This window comes from Microchirus variegatus (genome assembly GCF_963457635.1).
Source record: "Microchirus variegatus genome assembly, chromosome: 5".
Lineage (NCBI taxonomy): Eukaryota > Metazoa > Chordata > Actinopteri > Pleuronectiformes > Soleidae > Microchirus > Microchirus variegatus.
Window position 1 is genome coordinate 8,180,668 of NC_139806.1, and position 23,739 is coordinate 8,204,406.

Genomic DNA, 23,739 nt, shown 5'->3' on the forward strand with positions numbered 1-23,739 from the left:
AAGGAGAGAAGGCGGAGGGAAGGGAGGAAGCGAGTAGGAAATAAGGAAGTAAATAAGGACGGCTCGCCTGGAACTCAACAGGTACTTCAATGTGAGAGCAGCGGCTGGGACTTTCGGATATATCACGCAGGAGAAAACACACACACGCAGACCGCGTCAAGATGCCGCTGGGACCGTGGAGGAAGAAAAACAAGTCGACGAAGGAGCACCTGGTGGACAACGAGGAGGTCGGCGGCGGTCACGCAGGCGTCGGGAACGTGGGTAAGTCCACGGTGAACGGAGCGGGACTCCCGCCTCCACCTGCCAACCTGCGGCCCAAACTGGTTTTCCACACGCAGCTGGCGCACGGAAGCCCCACGGGCCGCATCGAGGGATTCACCAACGTCAAGGAGCTGTACTCAAAAATAGCAGAGGCGTTCAATATCAGCCCACCTGAGGTAAGAGCTCACCTGGCGTTCACGGGACATTTACTCTTACATTCATGCGGTTTAAAGCTCCACATAATCCCACATATCTATCCACTTTTTACACTGTATGCTGTTGACATGGCCGAATTAACTTCATGAGGGGTATCAGGGCTAATGTTTGTTTGTATGGCCCCCCCTTTGGCCCCCTCGGTGGAAGAGCGTCAAGACCTTTGTTTTGATCCAGTAAATCCGTCGACCACCTTCTCCACTGCTGGCTTTCGACACTAAATATTGAGATTTAAGACATTTCCACGCTAAATGTTGGAGACGTTACTAGTGCTGGGCGCGTCAACGGTAACGCACATTAACGCATGCCGCGTTTCCATGAAGACTGACCGGAAAAAAGACACGCGTGACGTCATGTTTACGTGACCCCGGATTGTTAAAATGAGTCTCTAAAGTAACGCTAATATTTAAAAACAGAGACACACATACGCAGTTCACAGGTACGCTGGTTATTTGTAGCGCTGCTCTTTTCGTTTAATAAACAGACTGCTCCAGTTCGACTGTAGGCGTGCTAACGGGGCACTAAAAGGAACTAAAAGGAGCTAATGCAGCTAACAGAGCTAACTGGTAAACGTTGCCTGGACTTTGGTGTAGGCACGTAAACGTGATGTCACGTGCGTCTTTTTTCCCCGTCAGTCGTCACGGAAACGCGTCATGCGCTAACGTGCGTTAACCTAGCGCCTAGCAGTAATCGCGACTCTTCCAGTGACGACACTCTCTGACCAATCAATGCCTGACACGTCTGTTGACGTCACATTTTAGTACCAAAATTGTATGGATGGTGAAAAAGTGCCAATACTGTTCAAATCCTAGATTTATTAATTTCTTGAAATGTTCCAAATACACGTCAATGCTAATGTGAGTGAACTCTATGGAGTTGCGATGAGTTGCAGGTGAATGTTGACGTTTACATTCAGCATGATACGACTGGATATATTCTATGTTCCACTAAAAGTCGCTTTACTTGGGGGTGAAAAAAGGAAATGCACGCCTGGCTACAGCTAAGTTGAAGTTAAATAACATTTTAACTGCTTCAGGAAATATCATGGTATGTCTATCAAGACAGATTGAAGACTTCAGGAACGTCGTGTTTGTCCCACCTCTCTGCACAAAACTTTTACTTTTACTGTCATATCTTTATTTATACAATTTACAGTAGGACTGGTTAGATGTGCACCTAGAAGAAAGAAGAAAAACCTCGTACACGTCAAGCTCAGGCTGAAAATTTAAAGACCACAATCAATATTTAATTAAACTAAATATCAGACACACACAGACTTAAACTTATTAAAGGGAGGCCATTTAATCGTAATAATTCATTTGTCCTATTTATTTACATTCAGTTAAGCCTTGAATAAATATTGTTACAGGTGGTTTTGTGTTCTAATAGAGCCACGCTGGCCTTTAAATTGAACTTTGATTGTGTCATGTCAGCATTAGTAAAGCACGCCCTGCCCACAGCTTCAGTCATGTAATACTTTTATATTTATATTACAGTTGTAAATTCGTTTTGGATCTATTTTCAGAGAGGGTTTTTTTTTTCATTCCATGGCCATTCATTCAGCACCAAATTCCTCTTGGAACCAAACACAACAAAAGTGGTGTCTGTGTCTTCTCTGAGCTTAACTGGTCATTTCAAAGGAAAGTGTGAGTGGCGTGTTTGGCATTCGTCAGCGTGGAAATGACTCGATAGGCCTGTTATCAGGCTGCCGTGCTGCAGGAGCTGGAGACGCAAACTTCCTTCCCTCTGGAAGCTCAGAGATAGAGTGGCTTCATTTAACAAGTGCAATAATTGGAAAGGAATTAGTCTCCGTGGGGTTGTTCCACGGTAGAAGACGACTTTGAATAGAGCATAGAAACTGTTGATCTTTCCAAATTAAAGAAGGCAACATTCTTTTTGCCTGGATTAGACATTTAGCCCTTTTCCCACAAGCCTTTGTTCTATCACGTCTTATCATTGATATTCTTAGATGCCATCTGTCTCTGTCTAGACTTGTTTGCCTTACACCTCGTTCTTTTCCAACAATAACAACCACATTGCTACAGAGGAGTCGAAAACAGATCTCAGATATGAAGGTTGAATTTGCATTCAACACTGCCCTGTTTAAGTGTTATAGACCAAGACAATTGTTCCCATGCACAGTTAAGTAGCTTGACTAAGCCATTTAATTGGACTACTGTCCTTGTCCCAGTATAGAAACACTGGTGGGTAATCAAGTGTGTCCACCTGGCCACCAGACTTAGCTTGTGGCTAGTAAGTGGCATAATGAACTCTTATTTTTTTATTTTTTTTGCCTTAGAAATGCAATAAAAAAACTGGTAATGGAAATGCCAACATTTTGATGTGTACGCTGAAATGTACGCTCTCATGAGGTGGTTTTCCAAACGATTTTGCAGTTTATCGCAAATGTGTAATGTAAGTAAGTTTGTTAGCATTTACACGTCATAGGCATCACCGGACCAGTTCACTTCAGACCCGCTGCCTTCGTCTTATGTTGACAACAATCGCAGTAGCACCAGCAGCAGCAGCAGCAGCAGCAGCACCAGCAGCAGCAGTAGAGGCAGTTGAGATCACCGATTGAGGGTGCTTTCACACCTACAGCATTTGGTACGCACCAAATGTGTTTGGTCCCTGGTACTTTGGTGTGCACCAAATCAACCGGTCTGAGACCTGCCTGAAGGGGTGGTCTTTTCTGCCCTACTTTGGTACAGTTCCTCTGGTGTGAAAGTAACCGAGCCAAATAGGACGAAAACGGTCTAGTTTAATGCATTATGGGTATGAGATGAGATAGAGGATTAGTCTGGTTCCGGTGTCTTCGCGGTCTATTTTGGTTCGTTTAGAACTCTGCATATGTGAAAGCAAACCGTACCCACGTCTGTTTGCTGCATGGTAACATTTTTCTGGTGCAGACCAAAGCAATCGAACTATCGGTCTGAAAGTGCCCTGAGATCCAGATCATTTGCGGCTCATACGCAAAACACCCTGAAATGGAAACACCTCAACATTTTTTTTGAAATATCGCTATTATTTTGACAAAGTAGTGTTGTCTTCTTCTGCCTGGGGGTGGCAACTGTGGAGCATCGGACTGTTTCATTCATTTAGTAGTAATTCTGGCAGCAATTTATGTTTATTTTCATAATCTATTAATCTGACCATTATTTTCGAGGTTAATTGACTATTTCGGGTTAACCCTAACCCATAAAAGGTCTGAAAATGTTGAAGAAAGTTGATCCTTGTTTCTCCAAACCTGGAAATGACAATCTTCTCAAATGTCTTGTTTTGTCCACAAACCAAAATGATTCAGTTTTAATGATTTCTTTGTTCTTTGGAGCAAAGAAACTAGAAAGTATTCAAATATATTGCAAATGTACTGACTCATCCTCTGTCATTTTTTCCTCTACCCTCCCTTTATAATAAAAAGAGGGAAGAAATATTTTGTTTGTTTTGATAGTTGTCTCATTGACTGATAAGAAATGGTTTCTTGCTTGAGCAATGCCTGAAAGCGTTCCAAGAAGTTAGCAGAGGAAAATTACAGATCAAATGTCAACATTTCACGTCGTGCCACGGAGCGTTTACTGTCAGTCACGATGGCATCCTTTGTCGTAAAGTAGAGGCAAAGAGTGAATGTGTGTCACAGCCCAGTCAGGAATCTGGCACACATAACTACATGCACGTACGAAGACAAACAGATGGAGGGAGGGAGGGAATGCAATGAGATGATGTTAGATTTGGACTGCGCAGGTTTTTTACCACAGGAAGTCCCTCACGTCCTGCTCAGGCACAGCCTTCAAATCTAACCAGATAACTCGTCCCAGCCACAGTCCCAGAGACGTCCCAGTGGACCCTGGAGACCTGCTCTGCCCTGGGCCTCCTCCCTCCATAAACACCACTGTGGTGCCCATGTTGACTGTGTGTGTGTGTGTGTGTCAGACAGGACAAAGAACAGCCAGTATTGTCAAATGAAAGCTTCCCAACAAAAGAATAATTTTCAATACATGCAATTAGAGCTACAAATGTGATGCTCAAGTTTGCCGACTGCGTGTCTAAATTATACATGCTGAGGAAGATCTTGTTCCCGTTAGAAATATTTGTTATTTTCTTGAGTTTTACCTCAAGAAAAAACAGTGTAAGTGCAGAATATAAATACGGTTTAGCAGACAATATTTGATATTCCAGTGGCTTGTTATTTTTTGGGACACTGAAAGACGTGAGGCAGAGCTACCAGAGCTGAAACAATTCATCGTTTATTAATCGATTTCTAAATTAATCGTCAACCATTTTCATAACCGATTAATCGGTTTGAAGCCTTTTTCATGATTAAAACAAGATTTCTGATTGTTTTAGCTTCTTAAATGTGAATATTTTCTTTGTTTCTTTGCTCCACATAACAAAGAAATCATTCAAACTGGATCATCTTGGTTTGTGGACAAAACAAGACGTTCGAGAACATCCGTCATTTCCAAGTTTGACAAACACTGATCAACGTTTTTTAACGTTTTCTTTTACTCTGTGAAAACACAAAAGCAAAATGCCAAAGAATGCGCTCGAAAGAAAAGAAATCCAGCGTTTGTCAGCGTGTAACTATGACACAGACTCTGTGACAGACTAAACAGTAGGTGCTTCACAAAGTCCAGAAAGGAATCCTTTGACGACTGAATTTTATTTGCATGTTGTGTTCAGCAGTGTGCAGAGTGATGGCTGTTCAATTTGCATTTTAGATGTTGATTGTATTCTGTGTTAATTTTACATGTTTGACAGACAACATTAAATGCACTGCCTCAAAATGAAGCTAGAAACCTGAGATTAAATCTGTAATTGCTACAGATTTAATAAGCAGAAATGACAGCTAATATGAGGTTGCGTGTAGAAAAAAATCTAGAATAAAGCAGCTTGCACTAGAGCTGCAACTAACGATTATTTTCTTAATCGATTTATCTGTCGATTATTTTCTCGATTAATCGTTTGGTCCATAAAATGTCCCAAAGTTGTTATATGGAGCAAAGAAACCAGAAAATAATCACATTTAAGAAGCTAATTATTAATCGATTATCAAAATAGTTGACAATTAATTTAGTAATCCATTAGATTAATTGTTTCAGCTTGAGTTTGCACACACTGCATGGCTTCATGTCACACCAAACTCAAATTACGATTATTCTCCTTAAAACATAGAACAAAAGACAATAATATAAGTTTCACTTTTATTTTTGTTATTAAGTTCCCTTGTGGGATTTGAAAAAAATACAACAAAAAAAACAATTCCCCTGAGGGTTAAAGTGCAAAAAAATACAAGTCTCCAAACTAGCACTAGCAGGTCCTGCTATTGTAAACAATGGCAAAAATGTAACTTTTCAGCAAGTTTTCTACTGGTTTCAAACAATGTCCCAACATCCAGGGAACTTCTCTAAACTACGGGGGCCCGTAAACAACAAAAAGATCCTGCTATACTTTGAATTAATTGATTAAAAAAAATAATTTATCGCCCAGTAGAGCTGAACAATTACTCGAAATTTAATCAAATTCTCAATATGGCCTACTGCAATTTTCTTTTCTATAAGTTAAGGTAGATGATTTTATGTAAAACCACAGTGTGAAACAAACTCGAGGTCGAAATAGTATCGCAGAAACTGCGACTGTGGCGGTTTGTAATTTAGTGTCAGCGGTCACGTCACGCTGACGTTGCATCATAAACGCTCAGCTGAGCCTCATTAGAATTACGCAATGAACAGTTGTGCCTTGCATCGTGTCGCTCACAGATCGGCTGAGCACCTGTTGTTGTTCATCATCATAACACAGTAGACGTTATAATTGACATTCTAATAGATTTAAGAGTCAATAACTCATGTGGGAGATACACGTGGATTTTGAATCATAATGATAACAAATACACCACACCTCTGTGAAATGAAGACTATATTACACGGCCGTTCAAAAGTTTGGTGTCACCTATACAATTTTTTTAAAAGTCACACTTTTATTCATCAAAAGAGTTGCCAAATTAATAGAAAATATAGTCAAAATAATAATTTTGTTTTCGTCAAAGAACCAGCGGAACTGTTTTCAGCTGTGCTTTTCGAGGGTTTTCTAATCATCCAATAGCCTTCTAACGCGATTAGCAAACACAATGTACCATTAGAACACTGGAAATGGGCCTCTATACACCTAGAATAGTCTTTTACCACATTAACAATGTATAGAGTGATTCATTTAATTTTATATTTATTGAAATAAAAAGTGTTTTTCCTTCAAAAATAAGGATATTATAAGAACAACGGTAGGGTGTGTTAACGATGTATAATGTCAGACGATCTCATCCAGCAAAAGACATTTTTAAATGGGTCTGTTTTATGAGCTCAGGTCAAAGTCTGCTTGTTGTCTCTACATGCAGCTGCAGAGTTTGAGGTGTGGCTCTGTGACTTTGCCTCTTGTCCACCTGTTGCAGTGAACCTGCGGCCATTTGCCTATAGTTTGAATACCTGAGCTTCCTTGTCGTCTTTGTTTTGCAGGCTCTAGTCTACAGGTGCCTGTGCGTTCCATGTATCCAGCCTGACATTTCTTAATCAGGGAGGATTAGGGGGGGAACAATCTCATTTAAGCTTCAGTCAGCTGCAGTTTGTATTGGCTGAGCTCCTTGCGCTCACTGATGTGTGAAAGCCAAGCAAAAGCGAGCAGCAGGATAAAGTCGAGCTAAGACTTACCTGCTTCTTTAGCCTCTTTCTGCATGTGAAGACTTTCAAGCAACTATGAGCTTAAGAAAGTGTCTGTGAGGGAAATCGATTTCACTGTTCAGTGTGGTAAAGAAAATGTTATCAGAACACATAATTAATACATTTCTTTTCATTTTAAGGGTGCCGTGTGTAACATTTATGAGGCGTTATTGGCTAAATCAAATACTACCTATAGTATGTGAGTGTATATTGGCACCCTATAGTGGTTCTCTTAAAATAAGCCTTTTATAATATAATGTACCACTACTTAATCACTAATGTACTGTATACGAGATAGGGCTGAAACTAATGATTATTTTCTCAATTAATCGAGTAATGGTTTGGTCCAGAAAATGTCAGAAAACGTTGATCACTGTTATTCAAACCTGAAAATGATGATTGTTTAGATTAAGCATACTCTTTAATTTTCAAAATAGTTATTAATAGTTATATTAATTTAGTAATTGATTAAGAATCAATGAATGAGGAGTACTCGTTTCAGCCCTAATACTCAATCATTAATACATAGTGTTGTGTTGGATTAAATTAGTGGATTAAATTAGTGGCCTCTGAGTGTCTTTCCATCACAAACATACAAAAAAAGGGCCAAACCATGGCAAACCGACACCAGAAATGATTCCATTTGCACATTGTTGCATGATAAATATGTTTATTCGATTCAAGAAATTGTTATCACATGCCAAAAAAGTATGAATCTTTCAATTGCAATATTATTTAACCCAAATGAGGCATATGTTTCCTCATAGGATTGTTTTATTATATTAAAATGAGGCTTGTGTGCCTTTCTATATCATGGGAAATCAATCCATCATTCATTTTAATGATTTTATTAGCCTCTGGAGACAAGTCAGGGAGATTATTACTAGAAGTTGCACTTGATTACATTCAGTGTGCTGGAAGCAAAGGAGCCTCTGAGCACAGCACACGCTCACTAGAAAACAAAATGTGATGCTCACGAGTGTGTGATGTTGCAGAAACAGATCCCAGGTGTGTGTGTGTGTGTGTGTTCACTGTGCTGACTGGACGGCATCTTATTTGTATAGTGGTTTAAGTGGTTGTTTACCAGCGGTGATGCTGAGGAAAGTGTTGCCATGGAACCACACGGCCAACTGTGAACAACAGCAACTTGATTTTATTTTTCAGGTTAATGTGAGAAATGGATCCATGAGACACAATAGTGTGTGTGACGAGGGAAAACCAACATGTTCTCACAGCAGCCTGTGATGGGTGTGGTGATGTACTCTACTGTACTGTGCTGTATGAGAGTTTGACCTCAGGTTGTTGTTGCACAGTTTCACATTTTGTCATTAAGGGCAGTTAATTATGCACCTGAAATCACTTTGCATTGTTCATAAAAAAAACATTTATGACTAAAAACGCGTGTACTTTTAAAAACAGCGATCACGGTCGCTCTGACTTGGCTCTGTGAGTCATTAGTCCTGCCCCGTTTACGTTGTTGGGCTCATTTAAGACGGGCTTTTCTCAATAAGCCCTGCTTTTCTGACCCACCTTTATGAAACAGTCATTGTGAAGAGCCTCACATCCGCACCTAGGTAAATGATTACCCTGGCTCGAATGCTGATGAATGTGATTTCCTGTGTGAAAACTGCGGCCACGCCACAGTACACACAGCTTACATCAGCATTCCCCGTTAACCGCGCAAAAAAACCCCCACTGTCATAACAGTAGACGAATGCAGGAAATTGGACTAACATAATGAGTGATATTCTCTGTTCTATCAGTCTGACCCTCTTCTCTGGCCCATTGACGCTCATGCCGGTCACGGACGGTTCAGTTGCCAAAGAAACAGAATTCTCAAGCTTTTACTCATCACAGTTTCAGTGCAGACCAATTAAAGCTGCAGCAGGCTGACAGGACCAGGGAGAAACTGAGGATTACTCACAGGTTAGGAAAATACTGATGAGCACACAGACAGACACTCTTTTTTTCTTTCAACAATCCCAAAAACCTCTTGCCTACTGTACCCTTTTAAAGGCAGTATTTATTGAGATGTGCCGTTCTACAAGCAAACTGCCCGAGGAGTAATACCTAATTTCACTGTGGGGATTACATGCAGGGGGGACATTGAGTAATTGAAAAACAGCCTAACGTCATAACCAGAGAGACCTGACTATAAGGTCTCAAGTCTACAGTCTTGTCCACATTCCCCATTTGATCTTATTGCTATTGTTTCAAGAAATATCTTCACCCAATATAAAACCCCCCCCAGAATGACTCTGAAACGCTGCAGTACATATGCCAGGCCTGTATGTGGTGCTGTAATGATATCTGCTACCTACAGAAATACACCACAAAATGGTGAGGTGATGGAAGTGGGGCTATTGTTTTCCCAAAGTTGTGTATTGGGTGGCATTTTGAGAGTTCTGTGTGAATAAAACGCTGAAAGGATAGAAAACATTTGCAAATTCTCTTAAACTCATTCTCATGTGTACTAGATCAGCGATAGCTGTTATATTATTGTTATATTTATAATGCAATATAGAGCAATTTAACACTTTAACACTATATATGCATATATATATATGTGTATGTGTATATATGTATATTTATGCATATATGTATGTATATATATTTATATATATATATATATATGTATATTTGTATATATATCTGTTTGTATATATATGTTTATATGTATGTGTGTATATATTTATGTATATGTGTGTGTGTATATATACATATGTGTATGTGTGTGTGTATATATATATATATATATATACATACACACATACACACATACATACATATATACATACGCATATTTACATATATGTTGATTATCATTGGTATCGTGGACCATGTATCGCGTATTGTATCATATTGGGATTCCCACCCGTAACACTCAGGCAGAACAGTTTCAAATCTCTCCCAGACTTTAAAAATATTTTTGTATAATGTCATATTTTCTGCGGAAATGAACAGAAAAGCTGTGGCTTCTAACTTCTAACTAAAGATTTTAATTTGGTGTATACATACTCCCTAGCACTGACTCATCCATAGCACCGTCATGGTTGATGCTGAACAGACCGATCCCTTCTATTCTCCGCTTGTCCGTGTGAGCATCAAGGCCTTGGTTGGTGTGACACCGGGCCGTGGGAGGTGAAGTGTCAGTTCTTGTGAGCCGGGTCATCAGTCAAAGCAGAAGCAGTCGGTACACACACACACACACACACACACACCCGACAGTGTGAGGTAAAGGTGCTGTGGCTGTCAGCCCAGCAGGAGCAGCACAGTGTTGGGAGATCTGTGTGTGTGTGTTACAGTGAAGCAGCTTCATACAGTCGGCCGTCTTGGTAACTGGGGGCTGTAGGCGTCTGCTGCTGTTCTTCCCACTCACTCTTGGGTAATAATGTGGCCTGGAGGGGAGGTGTGTGCGTGTGTGTGCGTGTGTGTGTGTGTGGGGGAGAGGAAGGTGTCTGTGTAATTTATTTATTTTTGTTTTGAAAAGAAAGCATCATTTCAGCTACAGTACGTCCTCCGTCCTACTCTTTCAGTTTCTCTCTTTGTGGCCTCTTCTCCATTATAATCGCGTTCTTTAATAGTCCGGTAACCCCGGGCAACGCGTGAGGCCATGTCAGCGAAACTGCATGTGTGAACAGCGCCTGTTGTTGCTCTGAAAAAAACAAAACAGGCAAGGCCTTTCACTGCCAGAGCCTGATTGGTGCACCAAGGTCACTTTCCTGATGATCCAGTACAAATCAATCCCCCGTTGACTATGGAACTAGGAAGTCAGCCTCTTAAATCCTGGCTCTGCGTTCCTCAAAGCCCTGCACTAAGAAGCTGTTTCCAGTCGTGTAATTAAGAAAAAAAAAACGCAGCAAACTTAATGCTCCGTCTTGGTGAATAAATGATTCAGAAGCAGCGTCATGCCGGGTTTCACTGTCGTGTCTCAGTTTAAAGAGCTGTCAAATCTGTCCACTTGTGTAACATGTTCTGTGTGATCACATTTCTACCTCTCCGTCCTGCCAACACGCGGCTGCCGCAAGGTGTGAAGCCAGATTTCTTCAGTTCTGGCTCGGGAGGAAAGGTCATTTTCTGTCTTGGCTTGACCACAGACTGGTCGTGCCGCAGGACGTCAGACACATGTCGGTTAAATCCACAGTTATGGACGCACTGGGGTGGGAGAGGACTTACTGTATCACATAAGACTGAGCCCGCTGATTCCTGGTTTTAGCGTTCTGACGAAACAGTTTGTCACCTCCACTTTTATTTTTGAATACGACTCAGTTTTCACGCTGTGGCTAACAATAGAGCTCGTTTCTTTTGTGATTTGTGTGTAAATGATTTACATCCTGTCTTTGCTTTCCACACTGCCTACTTTTGTTTATTTAGCTGTAAATGTGTATTTCTCTTTCTCTGAAATTTGACATTTCGTGTGTGCGTGTGTGTGTTGCACAGCTCCTGTTCTGCACCCTGAACACCCACAAGATTGACATGGACAAGCTGCTGGGGGGGCAGATCGGCCTGGAGGATTTCATCTTCGCCCACATTAAAGGGATCAAGAAGGAGGTCGAGATTAAGAAATCTGAGGAAGCTCTTGGCCTCACCATCACAGACAACGGCGCAGGCTACGCTTTCATCAAGGTGAGGACATGAAGGAACATCTCACCCCCTGGATAGATAATGAAGAATTCTGTTATGTTTGTTTGGTTTTCCTGAAAGACCAATCACGATATGTATATATATGTACATATATACATGTGTGTGTATATGTTTGTACATATGTGTATGCATGTAAATATGTACACATAGTTAAATATAGTTAAATTACAACTTTGCATTGTATGGTTCTTTAAACAACAATTTTGCATGACACTAATAAGGGATAAGTGCTCTCTGAGCATTTTAGTAGGAAATTAAAAATATTGCTAGGTTGGACCTCTGTTCAATCAAAACAACCTCAAGTCTTTGTTCTGTCATTTCCACCAGATGATGGAAATGTTCCTTTTAAAATAAGAGATTCTGATTCTGCCATCTGAGGTTTCAAACCTAATATCAAGTTAGAATGAGTTAAATCTGTATGTCTTTTTAAGTAGCTCGCAATATAAACGTATATACGATGCAAAATGAATCTGCTACGTATCGTTCAATAACAAAACAAACTATTTTATTTTGAAATTCGTTGAAATATCATCGTAAAGATGACTATTTTAATATTGTGATGGATTCATGTGATATATTTTATCTACTCATCAGCTGCCTTTTCTTTTTCTTCTTTATTTTATTTGATCAGCAGCTGCTGACAAAACTAGACACTCAGTGGCCCCTGAGGTCATAACCCAGTCTTATCAGAAAGATTTATAGCATCAGGCTGAAGAAAATACATTAAAATGCATAAAACAATCCAGTAATCACTGTGACGAAAAACAAGTGTTTTCCTGCATATTAATTTGATTCAACATTATTTTTACTAAAGCAGCAGCTGGTAAAGCACTTCCTTGACTTGTCTTTGCATGACTGCCATTTTTAATTTTAGCAATCTGGCTGCTTTCAGGGTGCAGATCATGATTCAGCATGTTTGCTGCCCCTGGGGCTAAGATGGTCTAAGTTGGTGCTTATATTTGGTCTGTGAAGGAGAGTGAAGGAGAGTGAAGGAACAAAACTGCTGCTCACATGTGCCATCGTGTGACTCTGACGCTGCACTGCAGCCCGACAAACCTTCACTGCTCATGACGCGATGTGGTGCTGTCGTTTATGCACGTGATAATGAATTACTGAATTAATCGTCAACTATTTAGATTATCGATAATCGATTTGAAGCTTTTTTCATGATTAAAACAAGATTTCTGATTGTTTTAGCTTCTTAAATGTGAATATTTACTTGATTTTTTTGCTCCACATAAAGAAATCATATAACTGAATCATTTTGGTTTGTGGACAAAATAAGACATTGGAAAACATCGTCATTTCCAGGTTTGACAAACACTGATCAACGTTTTCTGACATTTTATGGACCAAACGATTAATCGGTTAATCGAGAAAATAATCGACAGATTCATAGATTATGAAAATAATCGTTGGTTGCAGCTCTAGATACGATACCGATATCACAAACTAGAGAATCTACCGATACTGATATTAGTCAGATACAATCATTTGAGACGAGTTATGAACGATGAAGCTCTACCAAAAAAGAATAAATAAACAGCCCAAACATGACTCGGCTAAAATGCTTTTGCTGATTTTTATTGACATCTTTACAGTCCGTGTAATAGTGATGCTAATATACTTCGTGATATCGGTATCAGACGCACAAAATCCCTGAGTTTAACATTCACCGTCTTATCCATATCGTCTGACCTTTGCTCTTCTCCTCTTTCCTCATTCGGCGGCAGCGAATCAAAGAGGGCAGCATCGTGGACGGGGTGAAGGTCATCAGCGTCGGCGACCACATAGAGTGCATAAACGGACGCAACATTGTCGGGACGCGGCATTACGAGGTGGCGCGCATGCTCAAAGAGCTGCCCCGAGACAAGGCCTTCACGCTCAAACTGGTCGAGCCGATGAAGGCGTTCGGTGAGTAAGGAACAAGAGTTTCGGATGTTTAGAAAAAGCAAAAGATTAGTAATAGTAGTGATGGAATGCCACTGGTCGTTACTTTGCTTCTCTTTCTTCTGCTTGATAGAAATGCTCGAGCCCAGGTCAAAGGGAGCCAAACCTGCCAGTGAGAACAAGATAGGCACAGGGAGGGGGACGCTGAGACTCCGCTCCAAGGGCCCGGCTACTGTAGAGGACGAGGTTAGACTCACTTTATCCTTCTACTGAGACATTTAAAGGCACTCATTTTTGGTTTGACAAACACTGACTGATATTTTCTGACTTCTTCTTCTGATTTTATCGACCAAACTAGGGCTGGGCGATATGGACCGAAAATCATACCCCGATATATTTAAGCTGAATATCGATATACGATATATATCCCGATGTTTTATCCGCAAAGTGAGAGCTGTGAAATGAAAAGTCAAAGCCAAATATGACATGATTTATTGAAACTGGCTATTTCAGTGAACAGTTGGAAAATCAAGTGAATAGATAAAAGCACAGGTTTCTTCACTTGGTTCATGAATAAATCCTCAGCTGTTCAAATAATAAAATGTAAACTGTATAACAACAGGAAATCAAAGCTCCGTAAGGAACTATATCATAGTATGCGATATGGTATAAATAAATATATTTTTTATATCGACATATCGCTCAGCCCTGGTCCAAAATCTGATTATTAATCGAGTAAATAATCGTCTTGAAGCAGAAACATTCATCACCTGTCAGTTTAGTCCCAGATTACAGTGCTTTTCAACTTCGTTATTAATTATTGTGCTGTAGGAAAGTGTAAAATGTGCCGCAGGAATCAAACCTCGCACTGATCACACTGAACTGAAAAAAAAAACCTGTAGAAATATGATCTCTATTCATGTCACGTAAGGTGCTTTGCCCTGGCAACAGGTGGAAAACTTAACTTTACTTGCAGTTATTGACATTACAGAGGATACGTTTGGTCATTATTTCATTCCTCATGCCGTAATTTTTTTAAATATTTATTTTATTTTTTTTAACAGACGCGTTTCAACTGCTAAATAAACATTATACACGTGCACGAGTAACAGAGTTGTTTTTTTGCAGCCAACAGAATTCGAGGAGAAGGCAGTGAAGAAAGTGGACGATCTACTCGAGAGCTACATGGGCATCAGAGACACTGAACTCGGTGAGTGATATCCATCTATACTACTTATCTTTTTAGGGTTGCCAATCCCACCTGACAGGGGCTCCTCGGGGAGCCAATCACATGTCAGCGCTGGCCAGTTCCCCTCTTAGAATAGTCGTTTACCACATTAACAATGTATAGAGTGTATTTCTGATTCATTTAATGTTATATTCATTAAAAAGAAGTGCTTTTCCTACAAAAATAAGGACATTTCTTAGTGGTCTTATTTTCTACTTCCTCATATGGGGTCAATAAAGTATTTATCCGTCTCTGTGTCCAGCTGCTACGATGGTGGAGGTGGGCCGAGACAAGAAGAACCCGGACGAGTTTGCCATGGCGTTGGACGAGACCCTCGGAGACTTTGCGTTCCCGGATGAGTTTGTCTTTGACGTGTGGGGAGCCATCGGTGACGCCAAGCAGGGGAGATTTTAATTTGCCCCCTGCTTCTGAATCTCACACACACACACACACAGATGCCCCCCCCCTCCTCAACTCACCTCTCACTCTCCTCAGAAGCCAACTGGACAAACTTCAACAAGCACAAGCAGAGGTGGATGAAGTGTTCGTACCATCGCTCCGTCGTCAGGTGTAGCTCTGCACTGCGGCGGGAAGGTTTCAGTGATATCTTTCGCCGAAGTCTCGTGAAATGCAGATTTCTGTTTCCGACAGTGGACAGGAGGCCTCCTGCACGCAGAGGAATCATTCATTCCAGATGTTTTATCAAAGCCTTCATAAAACCAACATGGGAGCAGGATATCTGCTTCTTAAAAGCTCATGACACTGTTCCTCGGTCAGAACAGCCAACACACTCTCAACAGTGGTCTGCTACACTGGTTTTAAATGGTACGTGCACAAACTTAAATTGTAAAGCAATCGCTCAGTTTTAATCACTTGTTTTAATAGCTGTGTTATTTTAATACACGTCTGTGTCACACAGCGTTTTATAGGCTTTTTTTTAATATGTGAAAATGTGTAATTATAGAACTTGTAGCAATCTTTTCCCCCCTCCCTTTCTTTTTAAATCTTATAGATGACGTCATCGCTCATGTCACTAATGTTGTTTTAAATTCTGTGATTTTTCTTTTCGTTCTTCCCTGTGCCCTTAAACATGTCAGCGTGAGCCTTGTTTCCATCCATCAGAGACTGTTACTGAGCAATACCTTTATATGCCTTTAATTCAGGTTTCGACTACATACATTCCTTATTTTTATTATGGTATTATAGTCCATTAGCACTGTTATGTCACATGTCAAGCTTGTTTTTCCCCCTCCTCATCCTCCTCCTCCCCTGTAATTTATTTCATCATGAGAAATCATAATGCTGTAAGACATTTTGTACAGGAAGACAGAAGTCTGGAATGGGATCAATTGCAATCCGATGTCTTAAAATAAATGCACTCGCATTGACGTAAACTGCACTAATTAAATCACTGTCAAACTGAATTTAAATAGTGACTTAATTAGTGTCACATGCTGGATGTTAGCTGTTCACAGCAGTTGTATATTGTATGACGAACCATAAGGGATCACTGTTGTTGGATAGGCAATAAAATTTGATATAGTTATTTCGCTGTTGTGTATTAATTAATATAAACAAAATTTGATATAATGTATATTAAAGCTTCCATAGACCGGAAGTACCAATCACAGCTGTTTTTTGGTGTTTATCTGCGACATTACCTCGATTATGAAGCCCTGAAGTTTCTAAACAAACAGTTCAGCCACTGCTGAGAACACTGAAAAAGCCTGGAATTGTGACGTAACAATCTCCTGCTCCGGGCACATCCGGTTGCGTAAATTGAACCGTAGAAGAAGAATAACGTCCGTTGTGGAGGTGTCTCACTTGCGACAGTGTCTTCTGACTCTGGGTCCGACTCCAGGTCAAAGGTCGTAAAAGGGACTGTGGCGGGGAGTCGTGACAAAGCCATTTTTACACTGTTAAAACAATGTTTTGATAATGAGGAGCAGTGCATCCACTGTTCCAGAGGGGGGAGCTGCACTTCTGAGAGCTGGTTTGCTGATTACGTCATTTCCGGGTATTGGCCAATCACAACACAGTTGGGAAAGCTCTCGTTGGCTGGCCAATCTCAACACAGTCTGTCTTCTGGGGTGAGAATTCAGTCTGAAACAGCACGCCTGACGAGAGCTTCAGTGAGGAGAGATTTCTATCGGCAACTCTGAGGTTTTTGACCATAAAAACAAGTTCATGTATGTAAGTAGACCTCCATAACTCACACATATACGATAGGACCACTCTATGGGAGCTTTAATTAATTAATAGATAATATAAAAAAGTTGATAATGTATATTATTAAACTGATTTGACATGATGTTGGACACTGTTCAAGCAACAACCTAAAATGATGAGTCGCTGCTCAGGCTGGGTATTTATCAAACTTTTTGGACATTGTATCGATTGCGATAGCTAGACTTCCATACTGAACGGCAATGTTTTAAATTGCATATGTTTGTACTGTGGGAGGAAGCTGGAGAAAACCCACGCACACACGTGGAGAACATGCAAACTCCATGCAGAAAGGCCCCTGATCTCAAACACCTGGGTCTTCTTGCAGCACTACACCAACTGTGAAGCCCAACAACGAAACCAAGTGGCACAAATTACCCAATACAATAAACTTTATTTGCACACTTGGCTGTGAACATGTATAAAATACATTGAGATACTTAACCAATGTATCCATGGCTCATTCAAAGAGTTTAACGAGGCTGGTTTAAAACAAACTAACTGGTGGTGTCACGTCACAAGCAGCAAAACAAACATCAAACTGTTACGCAGATAAAGCCCGATAAGTAAGTAAATAAACTGGCAGGATTGAACAAATAGGCGTTAGTTTGCAGTCTCGTGAACAGGAAGCAGGAGTACAGGGTTAAAAAGTGTGAAGGATATAAAGAACGCACTGAAGAGGATCTTTGGAAGCACATCACTGTAGGTGTTGGCCAATATGAAGCACTGTATCAGAGTGTGTGCGAGGTGAGAGTTGGGAGATCACTGCAGTTACCTTGGCTAGCTTGAGTTGTTTTACAGTAAATCCTCGACAGACATCAAGTGCAGTATATGGCATTTTCGTTAAACAACGGTTCATTACAAATACTGAGACGACGACAGGAAAACAAATGCATAATACACACAACAAAAATAAAACTAAAAATGTTAGGATTGTTTGCTCTGTGAGAAGGCTTTTAAAGTAGGAGTATAAATATTGAAATAGATTGTATCAGGGCAAGTGTGACGCTCCGTTCCGACGCTCGGGCCGCGGCCTCCTCACAGCTCGTCGACGGGGTGACCGTGTTTGAAGGCGTCGCCCGTCAGCTTCTCCTGAGCCTCCTTCATACCAGACACGACTGCAGAGGAGCAGTTACGGAGCAAAAATAAAGGTCAGTTTCAGGAGAGCCAGCAGTTAAGTTTCCGTGAGTTAAAAGACGATGATCTGTGCGTCGTTACCTTGTTCGGCGTTGCTGTAGAAGTACTTGTAGTTTGGATTGCCGTTCCTGTTCGTGATCTCAGAATGGACTTTTCCAGTGGGATCTGTGATGATGATGAGAAGAGACGAGTAAAAACCTTTATTTATATTCACCCTTAGCCTCATTCAAATGTCACACAAACAGTCAAAATGCTGCTTATTGTTGTCTCTAAAGCGGAGGTCTCAAACTCATGGCCATATAACGAGTTACAAAGTCGTTTCTGTATGTTGTTTTTAGTGATAGATTCATTTTGCATCATAAATACATGTATTTGTGAGCTATACATCAACACGGATACTTTTATTTTGAAATTATGTGAAATATTTTATCATTGCAATATCATTTTTTTTGGCCAAAAATCTGTTTTTCACTTGACTGGCCCCCTACTGGTCAGACTAGATGCTCAGCGGCCCCAAGGTGGTTTGAGTTTGAGTTTGATAGCCCTGCTCTAAACTGTGTTTACATCGTACCGAGGAAAAGAATCCGAGGAATGTATCCACCGTCAGGGCTGAAGTCTTCGTCCTTTGGCTCCTCCTCGTCCTGTTCAAATAAGAGGCAAGTCCGAGAATTAAACACTTCATACGTGTTCATTTTACATTCATTTTATTAAATTGTGTCACATCAGATGCACTTTAACACCTTTTTAAATAGTCAAATAATCAAATATTCTCACATTTTTAATGTGACCCAGATAACTAGCATTTCTTTAAGCATATAAATGGTCAGAAAAAATATTAAGAATGTTGCGAATGTTTGATTATTAGGTGAGTCGACCAAGGATGGAGTATTCTGGAGTCAGAGATGAGTTAAGTTGAATAAGGCTTTATTGGAAGCAGCTCATATCTGAGGAGAACTGAGACAATGCCGAACATAAACAAGTATGTTAACAGTTGGGCATCCTCTGTCAGTCTGCCTGTGAGTCCCAGAGTTAGGATACTTAAAGGTGCTTCTTCTGCTGATACATGGAGCTGACCTTGGGGAGGACTGCGCAGTAGCGTCAGTCCTCTGCCCCATTCCGGTCAGGCTCAGCGAAAACATGAAGAGACGAATTCTGTAGACAACAGTGCTGTACCGTGGTCAATGTGACAACAATAGTTTTAGCAGGCGCTGTCCTGAATTGTTTAGGCTTGTGCTTAGGAATGGGAGCTGATAACTTTAGAGAAGGCCGAATAATATTTTTCACTTACAAAGAACAATAAGGATAAGGATAATAAATGACCAAGTGCACTTTCTGGTTAATTAAAAGCACTGAAAATGCTGCCGTCAGTATTTCCTTACCTCCAGGTTGATCATTACAAAGTTGTGTGCGAGTTCAGAGATTTCCTTGGACTCTGCAAATTTGGGCTTCAGTGCTGGTTTAAAGAAAAACAACAAACTTCATTAAATGAACAATTATCTGCAAAGTTGTGTTGCATTGTAACAAATATAATGTCCATTTCTCGGCAGTTCTCACATCTGTGCATCTTTAAAGGCACCATATGTAAGAATGTGGCCAAAAACGAGTGTGGTTACGACGCTCAAATTCAAAATACAGAGGTCTTTTAGGTTTCGTTTTCTCCGCCATTGTAGCGCAGACGTAACTGGCGACCCGTGGTTGCTCGGCAGCTGAGACTCAACTGACTGCAATGATTGGTAGACGGCGGTAGGTGGCGCCACATGCCAAAACATGATTTGCAGTCTGCAAAAGATTTTCCAAATGCAAATATTTTGGCTGTACTGTTGTTGTTGGTGAGTTCAGTTTGTTATATGAACATTATTCCTGAGTCTCTGTGACATATTAGGAGGATTTTGTGGGCAGTTGCTTTAGATTTATTACATAATGCACCTTTACATTTTTGGCAGACTGTACACTGAGGTACACGGCTGCCCTCCACAGTTCAATGTTCATTATCACATAGTCAAAAGGTGCATTGAATCTCATGTTTCATAAAATCTGTCTCCATGTCAATCTACACAACAATGTACACAATAACAACAGCAGCAGCTGATAATATGCTGTAGTTTACTTTAAATACAACACCTGCAGATTTACTGAACTAAAAGAGGAAATCATTTGACTTTTAAATCAGTCACTCCATTCTTGCATTTGCTTAATATGAATGTATATTTACCTTTGCAGGCTCCGCACCAGCTCTTGTGGATAATGACCATGACGGGCAGCCCGCTGTCACAACACAAACACACAACAACAACGTCCGTCACACACGTCAACAACTCTCAGACCTTGTTTAATTCAGGGTCAGTATCACCACATTTTTCCTGCCCTCTGCGGTTACACAATAAACAAGAGTAAATAGCACTACAGCTGAAACAATTAATCCATTACTAAATTAATCGTCAACTATTTTGGTAATCGATTAATCCGTTTGAAGCCTTTTTCATTATAAAATCAAAGATTTCTGATGGTTTCAGCTTCTTAAATGTGAATATTGTCTTCGTTTCTTTGCTCCACATAACAAAGAAATCATTTAAACTGAATCATTTTGGTTTGTGGACAAAACAAGACGTTCGAGAACATCGTCATTTCCAGGTTTGACAAACACTGATCAACATTTTTTAACATTTTATGACATTTTATGGACCAAACGATTCATCAAGAAAATAATACAATAACAACAAGGCAGCACTATGGCTGAAAAGGCCATGAAACGGTTCAGAAATGGATTCTCCAGCCAAGAACACACTCCTTCACACTCGTATTTGAATCGTGATACTGCGAATGCGTGAGAGCACTGACTGCTCCCTGAACAGCTGCCCGACTTTGTGCCCAAACGTTAGGTCGCAGCTGCTTCAGCCGTTTCCTTCACCACGTGTAACAGTCACGCTGCATTAAACAAAGACGTACAACACATAACTTCCCACAGAACAGCAGAAGCTACATTAGTAAGAGACAAAACTGGGTCATACACTTTGCAGGGTCTTTGAGGCCGCGGACTGTTTTGGGTCTAGAGAAGGTTCCGCGCTACAGCTTTAATGTGACAGGACAGGAAGTGAAGAACATATCCAGGAAACATAGACATAAACGGTATCAGCTCACCTGGCCTCAGCTTCTCTCTTCCCGTCGTCCAGTGTTCTCCAGTGGATATTATCTCCAAACCCTGCAGGGGGATGAACGAGGTGGAAGAGGTGTTATATTTCTGGAACAGGGTGGATCTGCCCTAAATACAACATCAATACAGAGAGGAAGGTTCGTCAAAAAACTATAGATAATTCGACTCCGTGTGCGGTAATTCAATATCTGGCTGGAAGGCGGGGGAGCATCGACTGTAGCCTGTTACTTTTTAAGCAGCTCGTAGATTTATACGGAGGCAGCAGGACAAATAATCAATACAGGGAACAGTGATGAAACTTCCATGGACTTATGGGACGGACGTAATTATACGATTATTTTAAGATACAAAAGTGAAAACGGTTATCTCCTGGATTGCACTAATTGGTAAACAAAACGACGACAATGACGACACAATAGGGGGTGCATCGATTGCCACGAGGTAGCAGCAGCGGGGGGGGATTTAATTAGTGGACTCCCCCGTGAGAAGTGATGAACTTAAATGCACCTTGAACCTGCTCTTCTAAAGCTCAACACAACATGTCAAAATCACTGGGTCGGGTATATGGACAGATCTAGAAATGTAAAGTCCAAAAACCCTGTGTGACGCAAACGTCACTATGTATGCACAGACTGAAAATGTAAATATAAATCAACAAAAGCTTTTTAGCACAATATAGAATATTAAGTCTTTGTAATGACTCAGTACAAATGTGTTGTCAACAGATTCATAGTCCATAAATGGTCTAAAATGACTGTACAATACAACAGTATTGTTTGTTGCATCCCTAGTAATAAATATATTATACATTCACACAGTAATTTAAAGGTGCCATATGTAAGAATGTGGCCAAAAACGGTTACTACATTCAAATTCAGGTTTTGTTTTCTGACGCAACTGGCAACCCATGGTTGCTCGGCAGCTGAGACTCTACTGACTGCAATGATTAGTTTAATGCAAATATTTTGTCTGTACTGTTGTTGTTGGTGAGTTCAGTTTGTTATATGAACATTATTCCTGAGTCTCTGTGACATATTAGGAGGATTTTATGGCCAGTTGCTTTAGATTTATTACATAATGCACCTTTAAGTTACCCCACAATCGTTCAATCTGTGCCAACATCTGTGCAATTACGTTAAAAATGTCCATTTCACTTTTAAATAACAAATATATTGCACAATGTAAAAACATGAGAGTGCTGTATTGTCTCATGTTGGGAGGGTTTTTGAGTCCATTACAAAAATTATTTTTTTTCCTCATGCTGTATTTTTTCTTCTAACTTTGTATGGAGCATCTGGAACAAAAACAATTTCCCCAGGGGATTAATAAAGTATTCTGATTCTGATTCTGGAAAACTGTTCAGAAATGTGTGTGTGTGTGTGTTTATGTGTGTAATGGATCTGTATCTTTTTAAAGTTTAAAAAGGTGATGGGCAGGACGGAAAGAGTCTTGGGCCCCCCTGGTGCCTTTTCTCTTGGGGGCCCCAAAGTCCCTTAAAACGCCCCTGTATGCAAAAAAATATATTTTACACTTTATTTAATTTTTACTATGCACTTTTTTTTTTTAACATTTTTGTTTTGTTTTGGTTTTATTTTTTGTGTGAGTGTTTTGTCCTGGGGCTGTGGTAACTATGAATGAGCAGCTCTGAAGCTCCACACTGATGCTCCTGCCGTGGATATAAACTCACCTCTGCTGCTGGCCGCGTCCACGACGTCCTGGAAGTACGTCACCGTCAGCAGCAGCAGCTGCACACACAAGAACACGGCGATGTTCCCCACAGACGTCTGCATCTTGTTCGATCGCCGTTTTTCCTTTCTCAAAGCTGCGGGAGGGAAGCGGGTAATGGAATAGCAACAAAAAAATGACTGTTCGTTCAACCCGCGACCCGGAAGTACAACCTCCTCTCTTCACAATAAAAGTTGTCAAGTTGCAAAAAGTCATGTTCGCGTTTTTCTTTTTTTCTTTTTACTTCCGCCCTCAACCGCGTGCAACTTCAGAGTAAAGTACCGGAAACTAAAAGTAGCAACGTTTTTGTGTTTGTGTCTATGTTTTATTTTTTTTGAAAGAGACAAAAGATACTTAAAATACTCAGTTTGTGAGGCCATTATTTAGAAATGCATAAAGGTACATTTTGATTTCATTAATTTCAGGGACCTTATATAGTGATATTTATATTAGCTCTAGTTATATTAGCTCTAGTTTTAAGCAAATATTAATCATTATGTCCAGTTTCGTGTTCTCTATTATTACACCAAAAATGATAATGTCATCATTTCAAGAAC

At 40.4% G+C, this 23,739-nt stretch overlaps 2 protein-coding genes across 2 annotated transcripts; one reads left to right on the top strand and one right to left on the bottom strand.

The window, feature by feature from the left end:
• Window positions 1-161: 161 nt before the first annotated feature.
• gipc2 (GIPC PDZ domain containing family, member 2) lies at window positions 162-15,357 on the top strand (the record flags this gene model as incomplete). Its single annotated transcript, XM_083890197.1, has 6 exons — window positions 162-437; window positions 11,622-11,807; window positions 13,559-13,739; window positions 13,849-13,961; window positions 14,844-14,925; window positions 15,206-15,357. The coding sequence occupies 6 exons, from the start codon at window positions 162-164 to the stop codon at window positions 15,355-15,357; spliced, it is 990 nt and encodes a 329-aa protein (XP_083746323.1).
• Window positions 15,358-17,579: 2,222 nt separating this feature from the next.
• txndc12 (thioredoxin domain containing 12 (endoplasmic reticulum)) lies at window positions 17,580-23,323 on the bottom strand. Its single transcript, XM_083888958.1, has 7 exons — window positions 23,145-23,323; window positions 21,445-21,505; window positions 20,519-20,571; window positions 19,686-19,759; window positions 18,878-18,947; window positions 18,388-18,471; window positions 17,580-18,287 (listed from the first exon to the last, which is right to left on the bottom strand). Exons 1-7 carry the CDS (start codon window positions 23,245-23,247, stop codon window positions 18,208-18,210), a joined length of 525 nt encoding a protein of 174 aa, XP_083745084.1. The 5' UTR covers window positions 23,248-23,323; the 3' UTR covers window positions 17,580-18,207.
• Between the last annotated feature and the right edge of the window lie 416 nt (window positions 23,324-23,739).